The 18675-nt window shown below is 42.5% G+C and overlaps 1 protein-coding gene across 1 annotated transcript in view; it reads left to right on the top strand.

The window, feature by feature from the left end:
- Window positions 1–3906: 3906 nt before the first annotated feature.
- drp2 (dystrophin related protein 2) overlaps window positions 3907–18675 on the top strand; it is a 107534-nt gene continuing 92765 nt past the window's right edge. Inside the window, exon 1 of the mRNA XM_070913934.1 lies at window positions 3907–3971. Coding sequence (XP_070770035.1) covers window positions 3907–3971 — 65 coding nt within the window. The remainder of the gene's footprint in view (window positions 3972–18675) is intronic.

Below are 18675 nucleotides of genomic sequence, written 5' to 3'. Positions count from 1 at the left end.
AGATCGGAGCATGCTCAGATTGACTCTTTTTAAACTGTCATTTGTAACGTTTTTCAAAGCCTGCACCAATTTTCACTGGAATTGTCTTGTTTTTATTCTAATAAAAGCTTTATTTAGAAGTTATAAATATTTTAGAAATGTTATTGGTTATTAATTTATGAGACTACAATCACGTAAAATATCTACATACTGTATATTGGCTTTATATCAGTGTACCGAGAGCGTCTCTAACCATCATCTGCTGGTTTTGAGTTTCCTGGTAATGCACCATTCAGATGAATATGTTAATTAAAAAAAGCTTTACGAAAGTCATAAGTGGTGATTAGCAGCTTTTATTTTATGCTTTCAAGATTTTTCTGTTGAATGAATTTATTGTGGCTCAGTTGCACTTTTACAAGCATCGTCAGAGAAAAGCTTTGCTTTGTTCTTTGATTCAGTCAGTAGGTTTTAATTTAAAAATCCTGGTTTATACATTTCCTGTAATTTATTTGCTTTAAATCAAGGGGTCAAGTATGGAAGTCTCTGTTAGACTCGGGACTGAGATGTTTTTTTAAAGTCATTTCCACAGCGTCGTGCTTTGGGTTTTTCATAGAAGTGGATTGTTTGGTGAGCAAACGGTAAGCAGCCATGTCTAAGCTGAGCACTATACTGTATATTCTGCATGACACAAAGACCCATCTCTGTAATATCTGTGACCTCTCTTCAGCCGGCTGCCAGTGGCTGGGTTTTATAACTATTGATTTGTAATGCAGAGAGTAAATCACTGGTATGACTGGTGAATCTCTCCGTGAAAATTCTTCTCAGCATTGAATCTTAAATGCGGCACGACTGGTGTCTGTTGTGACTTGCTACAGTTACTACATGAGGTTGTTGCTAATGGAGAGGGAAGGGCAAGTGAGTCAGAAAACGAGTGTGTGAGAGAGTGTGTGTGAGGTGTCCTGTTGACTTTGTTCAGGATAATTGATCTGTATTGAGGACCAGGAATGCGCTCCATTCTTCCATCAGAAAAGGGTATCTAATGGCTGTGGCAGCGGCCATCACATCGCCATTGATTTCTGCTGTGCTGCCTTCAAAGCCCCAATCGAGACGGGGAGGGGAGGGAGGGCTGTGAAGAAGACACCTACGGCAGCATCTGCAGCTCCAGGATGCAGAGAGGCAGGAAAAGAGGGAGGGAGGTCGTTCAGACAGGGAGAGAGAGAGAGAGAAAGAGAAAGGGGGAGGAGTGGGGGTGGCTTTCTGCTCCCAGCGATAAAGGTGCATCTCCTGTGGCCTGTATCTGTGCAGGAGGCTGGCACCTGATTGAACAATGTGCTTGTTTGTTGCTGCTCTGTGGTGGCGGCGGTGCTGCTGGCTGGCTGAGCTGTTAAGAATGTGGCAGTTTACACACGTGTTTGCATATTTGCATGAATCTACAGCACAAAATGATAGAGAGGTAGTCTCATCCTTGTGTTTGTTTGCATATAGTGGTTTTGTTTGTGTGTGTGTGTGTGTGTGTGTGTGTGTGTGTGTGTGTGTGTGTGTGTGAGTGCTTGGCTCGCTGTGTGAAGCACAGCTCACAGCCGTGGTCATCTCTATAGCAACTCTCTGTTCCTGTCAGGACTCCGCGATATGCTGAATATAATTAAATTGTGGCATGTAGGAGGGAAGAAATTCAAGTGTTTTTAAATGAAACTAAATGTTCTAATTACATCTTGCGCTTTTAAATACAACAGGGGGATTTAATTAGGGGGAGAGGCGTCCCAGTCTGTGCCATCCAGAGGGAATGCTCTGTAGAACTTGAAAGCAATTTGTTCCTGCTCTTCCTTCATTCCTCAACCCTGAAACGCCTCTGATGGCGCAATGAAATTAATGTTTGGAATAAATGTTGGTGGAATTTAATAAAGCCCCCCCCCTCGTCTTTTCACCCACCCCTTCCCTCTCTCTTTATCCACAACACACACACCTTCCCCTTCTCCCTCGGTCAATACGTCAGACATTAGTTTCGTTGATGCCTGCTTCACATCACAGATTAGTCTCTCCGCTTTGTGAATGTGACAAGGCATTGTTCAGCATTTTTTTGGCCTGGGGTGAAGATGAGTTTGGAGTTCAATTTTCATAAGCGCCAAACCCTGACATCTCACAGAGGTGTGAATGAGCAATAGTAGCCCTATGGGGAGTTGCCAGGCAATGAGGGGCTGTAGTCTGCTCGGTGCAGTGCTGTATATTTACACACACAAAAAAAAAAAGCTTGCTAGCTGGTTTATTGAGACCTTTTTGAAGTGAGATATGGTGGCTCATCAAATATGAATGTCATACCCCTGCTGCAGTAGAATTGCATTTGTCATTAGGAAATTGAAGTTAATTCGCAGCTTGCTCATTTGCTCGGCTGGGATGTGACACTGGGATTCGTGCCAGGAGAACTGATCAATTGGCAAACACCTTGAATGGGGGAAAAGAAAAGAAACAAAAGATGCTCTGCACGAGGCTACAGGGGGGCTTAACAGAAACACACAGCTATTAAATGTTCATGTTATCTTAATGCAGTTACTCGACTGAATATTTTGCTCCCAGCTGGAGCTAGCAGGGCGGAGTTCATTTCAGTTACTCAACATTATACATTGTCATCATATTACAAGGACAAATATAATATAAAAAATGCACCGTCACATTGTAATAGGAGTGGAGGAATTAAGTCCAAGCATTAATGTAACACCTCTTCTGTCTGGTGAAACTGAAAATGCACCACAGCAAAACACACAAACTTCTCACAGAACAGTTAAATTATAAATCCAAGCAATACTCAAGATATTCAGTGCTATAACGCTTTCTTCTCCCACTTTGCTTCCAAAACTTTTAACACATTTTTGTGTTACTCCACAATGATCAGTACTTACTTGCAGCTGTTTTATTCATTGCACAAATGCCAGATGATTATGTAACAATGTTCTGTGTTTACATTAATATATTACTGTGAGAAAGATAAGTCTGGATAGCAAAAAATAAACAAACTAAATTAATTGTGAGTGTTGCTGTGATGGTTGGGAGCCCAAAAAAATGTTGCTTTCCTTGTCACACTTTACTTCTGGCAGACTAAACAACACATTCAGTGTAATGGGGACAAGATCCTGACCAGATAATTTCTCTGAATGTTTTTGTTCTTTTTTGTGATCTTTTACATACGTAGTGTAGTTTGAAGGGTTGTGCACCGGGAGTTTTGACACCATATTTCATTTTTTTGCCCCGCCACAGACAGCTTTGACAAGTTATAGTTTCCCTTCTAAAGTCTTGTTCCTGACCAAGTCAACCTTCTCTCCATCAAGAAATTTATGAACCTTGACTGCTCTGTCAAAGGAAACTGGAAAAACTTGCCTGATGGTCTGTCATTGGTTGTCATTCAGGGTTATATTGTATTATCCTGCAAAAAGTGGTTCTTTGTGTTTAAAATGACATATCTTCTGCCTTTATCTCATCTCCCCCCTCAAGAATCAAGATGTTCTCTAACAGTATTACAAGGATAGCCTGTGGGGCTGGCTAATTCGTCAGATGCTGTAACTGTGATGACTAAAAATGTCGCCTTGAATGTTCTGGCTTTCTCCCCCCTACTTTCCCCTCTTCAGCACATGTTATAGCACCAGAGCCCCAGCTAATGAGCAATGCACTCCCCTTTGTGCAGTGCGCCACAATAACGAAGGGAAAAAGAAAGAGAAAACGGGAAAAAAAAACAACACAACAGTGCTGCCTGAAGCTGTGAAAATGTAAGTTAAGTGCTGACCTTGGTGGCCTAATGGCTCTAAATAGCGTCTGAATGTCAGTGTGGTCCAGAGAAGGGCAGCTCCCGCCCAAGGGTAATGGGTAAAGCAGTGCTTTGAAGTTGTGAAAAGGGGGGGACAAGGCTGTTGGAGAACGCTGTTAGATGAATTAGGAAGGATGGAGCTGACCGTGGTGGGCGTGGGAGCCGGCAGGGCGGTGGTGTGCCTCTGCTCTCCTTCTCCGTGAGAGGCAGTGCTTCACCGCTCTGCCTCAGAGAAGAAGAGCAGGAAGACAGAAATAAACTGTTTCTGTGGCTATAGTTTCAAGTGGGCCTCAAAAATAACTTGTTCCATCCACCCTGCTATTGTAGGAAAGTATAGAGCTCAACGATGGGCAAGTTATAGCTGGACGTTTTTTTCTTTTCTCGGGCCACATCTTCAATCCGTCATGCTGTTACAGCAACAGTACAAGGTGTCATCAACTCGGACCGTGACAGAACTGACATGGGATTGTTTGCTAAGCCTGTTGCTACATCTGCCATGCTTTCTGTTCCCGTATACAGTTTACAGCAGCAGATGAAACGCCTAAAACTCAGTAATTTTTGAGTGAGTTAAAACGCTCTCTCCGTCTGGCTTTTTACTGTTTCCAGCTGACTTGTTTTGTAAAAGACGTTTTAAATAGGCACCTGATGGCTACACGCGTGATATCGTGCTAAAGGACTGAGGCTGAAGCTAACAGTCCAGACAGAAAGTCAGCATCCTCAACAGCTGATGATCCATGTAGAAGACATGGAAATGAAGAAACAGCTTTGATATTGTTATGCCGTTTAGAGCCAGTTAGTCATAATGCCATAAAAAGTATGATAAGGACAAATGTAAGACAAATTCTAGTCTTTCTAACCCTATTTGTCTTCCTATGTGAGCAGACGGAGATTAAAGTTTCAAACTGTGCGTTTAATGTCACAAATGAAAAGGCATTTAGGATGAGGACTTACCAATGTGTTTGGTGGACATAGTCTGGCTGGGGTTGCTGGAGTGTAAATATCCCACATCCAACATCAATAAAGAGCATGACGGAGCTGCTAATGTTAGCCTACGCTCTGATGTAGCAGCATGCAGGTCACAGTGGGGAAATACTACACTGAGGATGAGAACAGGGCTTTTTAAAATTAAGCAACCTCATGAAATACAGTTAGCTAACGCTGCTTGGCCTTGAAAGGAACGCTGGGTTACTACTGTAGATAGCCAGGCATGCTAATGTTTGCATCTTAAATTAGAGCAGATAAACACACTGTTTAAGGCATTCCTTACACTTGTGCTCTTGTGTTTTGGGTTTAGGAAAGGCTTAAAAAAAGACACCACCCTCCAAACGGGTGTGTTGCACTTATTAGAGCTCCATGTATATTGCTTGAACATGTGAAGAAATCCAAAACTGGACATACCTACAGTTGTAAAGCCACGATTAGACAATCATTGTTCGGGGGAGAAGTTTAGTGAACGGAAGGTCAGTGAAAAAGAAAAATAATTCACTTTCCCCAGTTTATTGCTGTTTTCACTGAACTTACCTGTTTTAATGAGCCTTTGGGTGTCGAGGGTGACAGTAGAAGCAGTCAGGGCTCGGAGGCGACTTCCCAAAGTGCCTTTTAATTGAGCAACCTTTCTTATTGATCCTCAGACAGGCTACCAGGGGAAAAAGGTCTTCCAACCAGGGTTCGTGAGTTGATTCTGTGCTCCAGTGGTGTAGAGGACGACACTGGACACGTTATGGTTATCATAACCAAGGCAGTTCCTCATAATATCAGTAAAACCCAATGAGGTGGAGGCCTGATGTGATTTACGGGATTCTGACTCGATAATCCATCTCTTTTTTTCCTCACATGGGGCAATAAAAGGAATCTTTTATTCACCCGTGATGTCTTTTTTATTCATCAATAAAGCGCTTGAGTGGGACATGGAAATGAAGTGAGCCACATTCATTCACAAAAACAGAGTGGGCCGTGGATGAGAGGGCGACAGGTGCAGGGTTCTAGTGCCATTGTGCCAGATCCCCTTCACAGGTCTAATAGACTTAATCACAAACAGCACTTACAACAGTGATGCACTCACAGTTTTACTGATCTATGAGGAAAAATCTGTGTTTTTAGTGGGACTGCTTCAGCCGCTCAAGCCAGGCAATTTGTTTGAAGTTTGTGGGGGTGTTAGATGCTGGAGTCAGTTTTTGTAGGGTATTTCCGTTCCACTGCTCAGTTAGGCTTGGTTGTATTTGGGACATTGATGAAAAGGGATGGGGACAAAACGTGGCTTTTTCCTGTCTGAAGGCATTGTCTGTGTCATTGGGCTTCCAAAGTGTTTTATCAGCAGAGCGCAAAATGGTTGTGTGAAATTTGCTGTGCAGGCTTTACTGAATTGGCAGTGGAAGAAGTCTATTCTTCTCAAGATGTCTGGCTCAGGGGCGTGGAGTTTCCTCCATTCGTACTTTGCTTGCTATGTATTTCTTATTTAAATGAAAGAAGCCTATTGATGTGGATCTCATTGGGCCTTCAGTCATAGAAGGGTTATTTCATGCTTTATGTCTATCTCGCTTCTCACTGATACCAGCGGACTTTGAAGTGTGACATTAATATGTAAATCTGCTACCAGGGCCTATTTATAAGCCAGATATTTTCTCATGGTAAATAGGATAGTTAAATTACAGATGTATCACTTAGATGAACTAACTTCTGCTGCAGTGAAATATAGTAAATACAGCGTAGTGTTGTTTAAAGCCTAAGGAATAGCGCAACATTTTGGCAAATACACTCATTTGCTTTCTTGCTGAGAGTTAGATGAGGAGATTAATACCACTGTCATATCTGTCCATTAAATATGTAGAGCCAGGAGAGGGTTAGCTTAGCTTAGCATAAAGACTGAAAGCAGGGGGAAACGGCTAGCCTCGCTCTGTGCAAAGGAAACAAAATCCACCTACCAGAACCTGTACAGCTCACTAATTAACGCGTCATATCTCATTTGTTTGATCCGTACAAAAACCAAAGTGTAGAAATGACAAGTTGTGGTTTTTCTGGGGGGTTATGTGCAGGACTACTTCTTGTTTGGAAGCAGTAACTTCCGGATGTTTCCGCTGGTTGACTGACATGATGATGAGGCTCCAGGACATCACTGCGCCCTGTAAAGAAATAGTCCAGTAAAACGACAACTTGTATGTTTTACACTGGGGTTTTTTTACGGATTAAACAAACATGATGTAATGTGTTTCCCTTTAATCTGCCAATATGCTTCAACAGAAGCACACACACACACACACACACACACACACACACACACACACACACACACACACACACACACACACCTTTCCAACAACAGAATCGAGGCGATAATTTCCAGATCTTTCCAAAACCAAACCGAGAATCTGACATTCATGCCGACCTCACACAATGATCCAGGAGAGACTGACAATTGAAAATTTTATTTTCTTGAATAATATGATCCTTAGACAGTGCGAGGCTAGCTGTTTCCCCGTTTGAGAGTTATTTAGCGTCTTCTCGGCAAGAAAGCTAAGTTAGACTAAGAAAGCTAAAAAAAGACTATACCTATATACAAGGAATAGCAGGCAACCTAATGCTATCAATTGAAGGAGAATCAGGTTATAATTTGTTATGATCTGATTGTCTTAAATCCAGCAGCTGTCATCACATTTATTCACACAGTTCTGAATACAAAGCTGCTCTCACTCTTCTCAAAACGTATTATATAGGAGTAAAAATAGGGTACATTGGACCTAAAGACTGACAAGGACAGGCAGTAATTTTCCAGTGGTTGAGCCTGTTTCTTATTAGGTGACAGTTGAATAGTGTTCCCCTGCAGAGTGAATGATGACTTAAGCATTCAAGTTTCTAGTCAACAGATGGAGGTGGAGATGCTTACGGTCAAACAACATTCAGTCCATATGAACGCTGTGTTTTTTTTTAGCTGAGAATAAAAGGACAGTAATGTGGTACTGTTGTAGTAGAGCACTAAGGCTGATAACACTGCCCAATGCTGTAAGCTCCCTTATTTATGGTCTTTGTTTATGGCTACCAATCGATCTCTGCATAGACATTTTCTGTCTGAAAATCAATGCCCTGATTGCATCTGTTTTTCTTTTTTTTTAACCGTGGCTAATTTCATTCCTCAAAATAAAAGTCCTGAATATCCTTCATCTTGAAATGTCACTATGTTTTGTGAGGAGGTGGTGAGAGTGCTGTAGGCTGCAGAGGGAACTGAGGGAGCCATGTATCTGTCAACATAACTCAGCCACATTTAGCTTAGCTCCGCCATGGTTCCCACTGAACTCTGGCATTTCAAGGACTTGAGCGTAAAAGAGGAAGCAGCTTTGGGAAACATATGAGGGACGTAGGGGGAAGATAACCTGGTGATTTGTGGATGGTACAGCCCCCCAGGAAGTCTCGCAACATCAGTGCTTTAGTGGCAGCTAGCACAGTTAGCACAAGGACAAGGTTAGCTGGCATCTGTTTGTCCTCAGCCAGACACTCCTGACAGGTTCAGGTAGGAGGTGGTGGAAGGGGGTGCAGTGCTCTGATAAGGAGCAGCTCATTTAAAATTCAACATGACAGCTATGATTGGATTTCGACGTTAGAAAATAAACATACGAGGAGGACTGTAAATCCCACATAGCAAGAAATCTGTGTATGAATTTGAAAATGTCTGCGAGTGGTTATGTGGGTGTAAATGTGTGCTAAGATTGGCCCTGTTTCATACAGGCTGCCTTTGAAGGAGAGCAGTGGAGGTTGATAGATGGAGGATTTGTTTTTGTAGTTTTCCCTCTTGAAAAGGGCCTTAATAGTGTGTTCACACCAAACATAAAGCAATGTTTTTGGAATAATGACTTAAAATGACAATAATCCACAAGTGTCAGAAATCTCAGTTTACTGCTCATTCTAGAGGAAACTATTGTCTATGTCTATCATATAGAGAGTAGTACACGATAGAGCCCTTGTTTCTTAGTCTTGCTCCCGCTGGATATCTGACCATTACCACCTGTTCCCGCAATGTGTGTGTTCAAGACTGCCCGCTCCCGCCTGCAGCAAAATTTAAACCACCTGCTCCTGCGAGTTTTGCATTGCAGGATCCAAATCCCAATGTAGTCCTCTCATGCATACCTGTCGGTAATAACATAGTGAAATGACATCACGTCCTCTGCATTTAAACATAACACTTTGATTTTTGTAGATCATTTGGCTAAATGGCCGATCTGTTTATGTTTATTCTTAATAAACCAGCGGTTATTTCAAGACAGTGTGATTTTCATCCCGTGAAAATCCCGCAGTTTGCTGCGGGTGGTCAAAAAACAAAGTGTAAACCGCCTGCTCCCATGAGATTTGCGTTGGGTCCCGTGGGATCCCAATCCCAATGCCGTCCTCTAGGACATGACTGAATGAGGACAGAGTCAGACATTTTGCTCCTGGAAGACACAATTAACATTGCAGTTAACATTAATATAACTCAAAACAAATTCATCAGAAGGCATCAGAAGCATGTTTGTATATTTCTGTTTACTTTGAAAAATAAGTCTGGTGTCTATTTACTTGGTTTTAATATCCCATTACTCGCAAGTGACTAGAAAGGAGGGATAAACATTGGCTGTGTGTGTGTGTGTGTGTGTGTGTGTGTGTGTGGTGGCGGGAGTTGTTTACTGAAATCTGATCAAATCAGTTCATGAAGGGGCTGCACACTCGTCAGGTCAAATGCATCTGAATCGTGGTGAAAATGATGAAAACTTGAAAATACTGAAGAAAGTATTTCTCTGTGCTTGTTTTGAAGCTGTTTCTAGTTCCACAGTTTTCTTTAGCAGCGAGATCACACTATTTTGCATCCCTCCCTCTGTCCTTGTCTTGTGAGGAGGAGGCTGTCTCATGGCCTACATTAATCCAACACATACTGTAACAACACTCTTCCTCGATCATGTTCTGTCATTTTATTACATGCTGTGGAGGAGGAAGATGACTGATATTCGGCAACTAATTACTGGAGTCTGGACAAGCACTTCACACTTGCTTGTTTTCTCTCTCTGGGGTTGAGGAGGCTGTCTGTGTTCTGCATGAATCAAGCTCTGGTTCTTATTACGCTGTGACCATAAGAATAAATTAAGATGCCTCGCTGTTGTGTAGCAAACATGAACAATAGACACTGTGAGGGAGATTTATTTCATTTACAAGGAAAACTAATTGTGGTTTACTGACATATTTCTCCTGCATATGTGGGTGCTGCGGTTATTAGCTACTGCGGAGTGGTGCTAAAACCAAGTGTGAACAAATAAGAACAGTACAGATGGTTTGGCAATAGCACTTGCTTAAATCCTACTTTACACTTACCAAGTGGTGAGTGTTTTCTGTTTGTAGCTAATGATTCAGGTTGTAACACTTAGTAGTTGTGTCCACATCACATATAATGTCACATTTTTCAAATAGTTTGCATTAGCATTTTTATATTTGGGGGCACCCTATAACAAAACCCTATCACCAGACAAGGACGTTGATATTGGACGACTCTGCAAAACCCTGATTATGTTCAATGACAGTGTTTTTAAAATTCATGCCCATCCACCACCCAGCAGTTGCTTATTTACACATCCAGGAGACATGGAGTAACATTTGGAGATCTGTTTCTGGCCACCTTATGTATGTCCAATATTTACTTTAACCCTAACCCTCCACCAAATCGTCTGGCTCTTTAGCTGCTAATTGCTCCACTTTCTCCACCAGCCAGTCACTAGCTTTGTCTGTCTGCCCTTTTGGTGCTGAGCAGGTAATGTACAGTCAGTTTACTTGAGATTTTTCTTTGCTGAAAACACCTGCCTGCTAAACTAGGTTGGTGAGAGTTGAGTTTGCAGGCTGGAAAACCAAATGGTCCATAAGAGGCTGAAAAGCTCCTCAGAGCTCAGAAAACTTACATCCAGACAAGAACATCAATACTGGATGACAAACCCCGGACTACATTCAGTGTCAGCTTTTTTTATGCCAATGTTTTTAAAATTCCTGTTTCATGGCAGCTACAGTATGGTTTAGGTTAGAGAAAGATTGTGGTTATGGAAAATAAAGTACGGTAGGTTTAGGCAACAAAAACACAGGTTGAGATAAATGAAAGATCATAGTTATGTTTAATAAAAGCGCTAACGTTAATTGCACGTCTTTGTCGACAGACAAACTCTTGTCTCCTGCATGAAGGTTGGACGTGCTACAAGTCGGACATGCTTATCATTCATCTACCACCCCAATCTCAAACTCTTTTCACCTCGCTATATTTAGGTCACATTCCTTCCTGTGTTGGCACTTAACCTCAGCATTGGACGTAAATCATGAGGTTCAGAATCGCCCGATTCCTTGTGATACTGGGCTGAGCTGATGGAAAATGCAGAGTTCCCTGAGGGTTCATCACAACGAGTGACACCTTTTGACCTTACACATGGTCATGTGAACCATAGCTAATATAAATGATATTGATTAGTGCAGCTTTAATTCTTCTTCACTGGAAGTGTCAAGGGAAGTACGTTAGTGTTTCCACTTTATCTGTCCCTATCTGAGTCCCCACCTGTTTACAGTCAGCAGCTAAGTTGATTCATCCATCACTTTTTTGTTTTGTTTTGTAGTTTTAGACTTGATCCTCTTTAGCACTGAAGTGGATGTGTCTCCTGTGTTCACCCTGCTTCCTACGCCCTTGGACATGGGTAGTAAACAGCCATGATGCTGTACACCTCTTACTGCTTCGGTTTGTTTTTCTAGAGGATCATAGTGAGGTCATTGTGGATGATTATAATCCTTTAGCATTAACTACAAGGAATTTGCAGTGCAGTGTTCCCCCATGTATGACCAAAATTTATTTAACACCATGAGAATTGGTTTATGTTTTTTTTTCCGTAGTCCATCTGTCCCTGATGTAGAAAAATATTATCAATATTAACCCCATCCACTCAGGTCGATATGGCCTCGAGATAGCGTAGCATGGTGTAACCCATCACCCAGAGCGAGATAACAATCTACCAGAGTCAACAGAAAGCCCATTACAGCAGCACAGTGGGTGATTATAAGACCAGATAGGGGGCTTAGAGAGAGGAGTCCAGTCCTCCAGTTTCTGAGTGCGATCATCAGGGTGCCGCGTGATGCTGACCTGCTGGGTAATAGACCTGGATGACCCTTCAAGGAGGATTGTAAGACACAAAGCCAGTGACCTCTCCTAAAAATGAAAGCCTTCCCATTGATTAAACACTGCACGCTTCTATGGGAGCATCATAAAAAATGCAATTACATATAATGGCTTTTACGGTATAGGAATGAATAATGCTGACGTGAGGGGCTTACCTGCGTCAAGGTTTGTGTAGTACATTGCTAGAACTTGCCTTAAAACCTTTTTTTTTTTTTTTTTTAGCTCAATAAAGGTGCATGTTAACGAAATGCATGTATGCAGAACACAGACAGATGAGACAGAAAAGGAAACCTTAAAATGGTTTTACTGAGGGTTAATGGAGGGATGTGGGTGGGGTGAGCTGATGCTGGAACAGCGCCTGAGGGCAATATCTTCCAGAGGCTTACAAGGAGAGGGAGACTGTACGTAGAGGGAGAGGTTCACAAAGTCGTGAAGAAGAAAATACATTCTTTAAGTGAAAATCCTTAAGTGAGAGTTAAAAGAAGAAGTGACAAGTGGGGTTCAGCCGATGCACACAACAAGCCTGGCAACGTTGATACACCTCTGTTGCCCAGTTAAATTGTTATTCAATCGCGGCGTATCAGGCGCACTGTTAATGTGGGTGAAAACAGATTTAATGGTCATATTTATTGGCCATAATATCAAAGACGGACTATCAGAGGGTGCAATAACACAAGGTGTCATCATAATTATTCATAAGGAGCTGTAAAGTTTTGTGGTTGTGTCTCCCAAGTGGAAAAAAAAAGCTATTTAAGACGGGCAATCAGCAGGAAGAAGCTTCCTGTGGCTACCGTGCCCCTTCAGCTACATCTTGGCACCCAGACAGGGTTCATTACTACAGAAGATGGCCTGCAAGTAATCTCAACACTTAACCCTCTGGAGAGCCCGGTCGCCAGACAAAACTTCACGTCTGACTGGATACATGGGCAGCGTATAATGTCCTCCCATTTGGAAACTGAAATCGTTCAAAGTTCAGGCAAAGTATTGCAGCAGAGCCAGAGCCCGGTCAACATATTCCCAGAGGCACGATGGGATTGTGGCGACAACTGAAGCAGCAACTGCACACGTGAAATATTACTAGCTGTGCTGCACAGCTGCAATCCTAGATGCTACACGACACAATCACATAACCCAGCACATATTCATTTCTTCAGAGCCCATGATTGGCAGCGGTGCAATATTTAGGGCTTCAGGTCCTTTCTCAAAGCATGTTTGCCTAATAATTGAGGTATAATTACACCATCTTCTAAAATTTAGAGAAATTAGCACCAAGCCTGAAACACAGATTACTTGTTTCAGACATTAATGATGTGATGATTGTGTCACCGCCAACTGATTATGTGAGAATAGCTCTAATCAGACACAGCAATTTACCTGTTTGTCACATGGAAAAGTTACAGTTAGGGTAAGACTGTGGCTAAATGAGAAACTTCTCAAAGTCTAAAACGTGGCATCAAAGCTTGACAACATCAACGGCTCACAGGAGCTGCAGCTGGCTGGAAAACGTACATTCAACACTCGTGCCTCTATATTATGAAGTCATGTCTGCTCACATAATCCTGTCATTCTGGAGAAACATATTTCTCTCATAGCACGGAGATTGTGTTTGCATTTTAAGATACAGTGCTCACACCAGACTGAATGCTAGACTCGTGGTACGCTCCAGTCACTGCATCACTGCTGGGATAAACTTTCTGCTGGTGATCCTGTAGCTTAATGTGTAAAGCTCCACGCAGACAGTGCAAGGGTTATGATTCAGATTCACACTGCAGCCATCCATGCTCAAGTGTGTGCATCATACTGCTGTTACTCATCAGCCCCTGTACCCCGCGGGCAAACTCCCGCTATATGGCCTCAGCGGCACTAAGAAACTCAGTCTTGTCTTTACCTCTGGCTGGAGTCTCGGCCATGTTTGAGTATGAATAATGGAGTGACGGCAATGTGAGAGCAAGGTGGCAGCAAGGACACAGAAATGGAGAGGACATGCTCAGAGACGGCCACTCTGCGTGGCTCGCCACCTCTGCTGGGCACCTCCGCTGGGACAGGCAGATATTTATTCAATGCCAACGTTCGGACTGTTTTTGACAGAAAAAGGTGAAGCAAACAGATGAGCTCCTCAAGGAAGTTCAGTAAGTATATGTTCTGCTGTTGATAAGGCGCTACATCATGTTTGTTGGAATTATGGCAGTTCAGGGTTTTCCATTTTATACTTACATACAGTATGTTTCGGATTAAAATGTTTTATGTAGGTGGATTCTGCTGTGTGCTGTAAGACTGAAGATTGAAAATTGATTGAAGCTGAAGCTGGAAAGGTGATTTTCACACTTCAGTGCCAAATGAAAACAAAAATAGCTCTGCAGCTCCTTAATGGCTCTGTGGTTTACTTAGGCACAATGCTAACACTCGTGTTCACCATGGTAACCATCTTAGTTTTCATGTTAGCATGCCAACATTTGCTAATTAGTGCTAAACATGAAGTACAGCTGAGGCTGATGGGAATGTCATTAGTTCAGGTATTTTGACCTGATGATGGCGGAAAGGGATCAAAGTGATTTCATGGCAATCCATCCAATAGTTGTTGAGTTAAACCAATATGTGATTGTTGAACATTTTATTCCAAAATCATGGGCATTAATATGCTGCTGTGGCATCCTCCTTTTGCCACTTTTCTGGGAAGGCAAAAGATTTGGAACCTGGCTGCAAGGATTTTCTCCCCTTTCAGCCACAAGAGCATCGGTGAGTTCAAACTGTTGATGTTGGGCCATGAGGCATGGCACGCAAGATCTTGGATGGCGTTGAGGTTAGGGCTCTGTGACGGCCGGTCAAGTTCTTTCACAGCAAACTGGGGAAGCCATTTCTTTATGGACCTCGCGTTGTGCATGGAGGCATTGTCATGTTCTAACAAGAAATGGCAAATGGTAAATTTATATAGCGCATTTATCCAAAGCGCTTCACGATTTTCCTCTCATTCACCAGTTTGCACACACACACACACACACACACACACACACACACACACACACACACACACACACCGACCGGCAGAGAGCTACCATACGAGGTGCTGACCTAACCATCAGGAACAATTTGGGGTTCAGTGTCTTGTTCAAAGACACTTCGATATGTGGACATGAGGAGCCAGGATCGAACCACTAAGCCTGGGATTAATGGCCTTTCCCAAAAGTTGGAAACACTCTATTGTCTTAAATATCATTGTTTAGAGTAGCAGTAAGATTTCCCTTAATTTGAACTAAGGAGCAAAACCACAAAAAACTACACAAAATGATGTGGACTTTGTGTACTTATAGTCATTACAGTGTACTTTTATGCTCTTTATCTACTCATGGTATTACTTCATTGTTTGTGTTTCATTGGTATTTGTGTGTCTGTGCTCTGCTCTATGTACTTTTTAATTGTCCCACTGGGGATGAATATAGTTATTGAATTGTACTGAATTGAACTGAAAAAGTGCTTTCGGAAAACAATAGTGTTTGCAGGCCATCAGCTATAAGACAAACCTGCACTACTGGCTCTATTAAGGCCTGCTCAGCAGAACAGAAACCACTACACTAAGTGACAATAATGTTATCTTAACAACCAAATTACAGTGAAACAACCCAACAATAGACTTAAAGGTCAACTCAGCAGCTCAGTTTTTATTGTTCGCGGCGGGTGAATCATATTGGCGATTGTGCTGTGTAACTCTGAAACACTGCAGCTCTGTCCTGTTAAGACTTTAGTTTCAGTGTGCTCTGGGACTCAGCCGCTCTTTAATGGTAAAGATAGTTATTTTTCCAAACTCTGACTGCAGGGACCGGCTGTGGGATTGCTGACACACATTTGAAATGAGTGAGAATGACAGCAAGTCCTCCCAGTATTTCACTTCTTATTCCACACACCTCGGCATAATGGGAAGTGTTGGACCAAGACTGCTGCCATGTTCCTGGGATCTCTTGTTGGATGTGTTCAGCACTTCTCTGTCTCTTACTCTCTCTGTCCCAGAATATAGGGTATCCAGCCTATTCATCTGTCATGCTCTTTATCTCTGATTCCTCATTCCCCATCTCCACTTTCCCCTATTTCTCTCCCTCTGCCTTGTCATGAGTTTGTCTTTCTTTCTCCAATATTCTTCAGCCAGAAAGTCACTGTATCTTTCAGCAGCAGCCAAACATTGTATTAAACTTTACTGTTAGTCTCTTGTAAAAGTTGGTATGACTTCATTTCAGGGATAGTAGTATTCATGTAGTTTAGGATGAGTAGGAAATATGGGATTATATTATACCAAACCAACAGTTACACCTGGCAGTTAAAGAGGACCTATTATGCTTTTCCTTATTTTCTGTCATATACATAGTGTGACAATGTTGGATATTCCTATTAAACGTTAGCTGCCAAATAATGAGGAAAAGGTATATAAAAATAATCCCTGTGAGACAAAAGCTCAGTCTTCAGACTGCTCAGAACTCTCCCTTCGCGTTTCGTGTCTTACTTCCGTGAGACGTATTGTGAAATACATCCCGAATTTCTTTAGATGGTCATTTGCTCCGGGCACAGCACGCCCCCACGAAGAAGAAGAAAAAAGGAAACTCCGTAAATCACCCAGAGTTGAGGCAGAGCAGCCGGAGGACATCAGAGGGAAAACCCGAAAACATTTTCTCCATTAAATGATCGAGTTTCACCAAAATCAGTGAATAAAGTTGTGTGTTTTAGTACAGTAATCAGTGAGGCCCAGTCCCCAGAAACACTCCAGCAGCATCTATCGTTTTTCTAACTTACTTCTTGTCTCATTTGCGGTCTGATAAACAGTAAGTTCATCAAATTCAGTGCCCCATCTCTCTATTTTCCAAGCTGAGTTACTGTCGCTGTCATGCAATCGACCACAGCGGCTCGAGTATGAAGCGATGTGGGCTGTGTTCAGGGATCAGAGGTGTCTCCCTGCCCCTCGTGTGCTGCAGGGAGCTGGCCAATCAGAAGAAAGTAGGCTTTTAGGGAGGCGGGCCTTGAAGACACGGGTTCAAACAGCTTGTGTCAGACAGAGGGGGAATTACGAATACAGGAACAGAATAAAGATATAGAGCTGGAAATGAGCATAATACCTCCTCTTTAAGGGGTGTAAATATTCAGTAACAACTAATCTCTATGTATGAACTAGTTTATGAGGTACAACCTGTTTTAATTGAGTTATTTTTAAATCTCTACTTTGTACACGCTTAGGTTATAACTGGGCTAAATTTTAATTTACAAACAGCTTATGCAGCCGGCATATTGGCCTGCTATGTTTCCAATTTTCCTCTGTTCTTCTTCTTCTTCTTCTTCTTCTTCTTTTCTTGCTGTTTCTTCTCCTCCTCCACTGGAAATACAATATTGACACTCCTCCTCTCCAGGGTACACAACCTTTTGAACTCTCAGTATTTACACGCCTTCATTACTCTGTGTGTGTGTGTGTGTGTGTGTGTGTGTGTGTGTGTGTGTGTGTGTGTGTGTGTGTGTGTCAGGTGCTTTCTCCTTGTCAATAGGTTGGGCACTCCTGTTGTTTCTGGTGACCAACAACCTGATTTTAATCTCCACTCTGTTCCAATAAGTTTGATTAAATTAAGTCAATCTAACCCATAACACAGCACTCCCATCCAAAGCTATTTCATGCCTCTGGAACAGTGCTTCTCTGAGACTTTTCTGAATGAGTGCACACTCATTCCTTATGACAAAATGCTTCATTATACGGCCAGCATGAGCGTGACAGGGGGGGTTAACACTGTGGATGATGAATTGCATTGTGTGGTTGAAGTGCTCTTCAGTGTGCTGTCCTATTTAAATTGACAAGCAGCCTCTGCAGCTATATGACTAAACTCTCATACCCCTATCCTGGTAGGGGAAAGCTGGCAGGAGGATGCGTGAGAATAGCTCGGGGCAATAAGTGCCCCTTATCCACCATGGAGAGAGATGTTTTGACAACCTGGTGTCCTCTATGAAAGCCCGTACAGATTGGATCCCTTTTGAAATGTTGTTGTTTGAAGCGGCCAAACTCTCAGGGTCAGTAGGTGGCCATGGGGGGAAGTGAGGAAGAAACAGAAAGGGAATGTTTGTATTCAGGAATACATCATGTTAGTGTCAGTGTTGTTCTTCTGTGAAAGAGTTACAGAGCTGCGCTTAAAGTCTAACCATCGTTCTGTCTGGCTGTCTGTTTGTCTTGCTGTCTGTCAGTATATACCTGTCAAGGACATGATATTTGGCTTGCCCACTTTCCTGAAGCGAATGATGTTGTTGTTGTTGTCCAGAAGAAATATCAAAGAGCTTTCCAAAGCATGCCTGTGTAATACATGCAATCATGCAATATCCACATCATATACCGTATCAGGTTTTGTTTGAGTGGTTAAAGTGTGTGACTTTTTATTTTCCCCAACATGTTAATGATTGATTAAAAGCCCAGTTGCAGACTCTAAATCAGGAGGATCAGCAGAAATCCCGATGGGCGGTACAATTTGGGTCCGATTACTGTGGGCTAGCTAATAATATTCAGCTTTGCTGCTGCGGGCTGATAGAGCTGTGTGCTCACAGGTTTTCTGGCCCACTCCCAACGTCCACCCTCGCAGACTTACACACTTGGTGAGTCTGTTCATGATAAGTCTACAAGGGCTTTCACTGTGACCCGCAGTCAAATCGGCAGGTGCTTTAGGGTCCTCTCCCGGCTCTTCTGAACCTTTTGAGCCTTTTTTTCACAGACTGTCCAACTTTGCCGGTGTCCCAGTTT

Source organism: Enoplosus armatus, chromosome 10, assembly GCF_043641665.1.
Source record: "Enoplosus armatus isolate fEnoArm2 chromosome 10, fEnoArm2.hap1, whole genome shotgun sequence".
Lineage (NCBI taxonomy): Eukaryota > Metazoa > Chordata > Actinopteri > Centrarchiformes > Enoplosidae > Enoplosus > Enoplosus armatus.
Note: the sequence above shows the minus strand (reverse complement) of the source record. Positions and strands in the feature narration are given on the sequence as shown.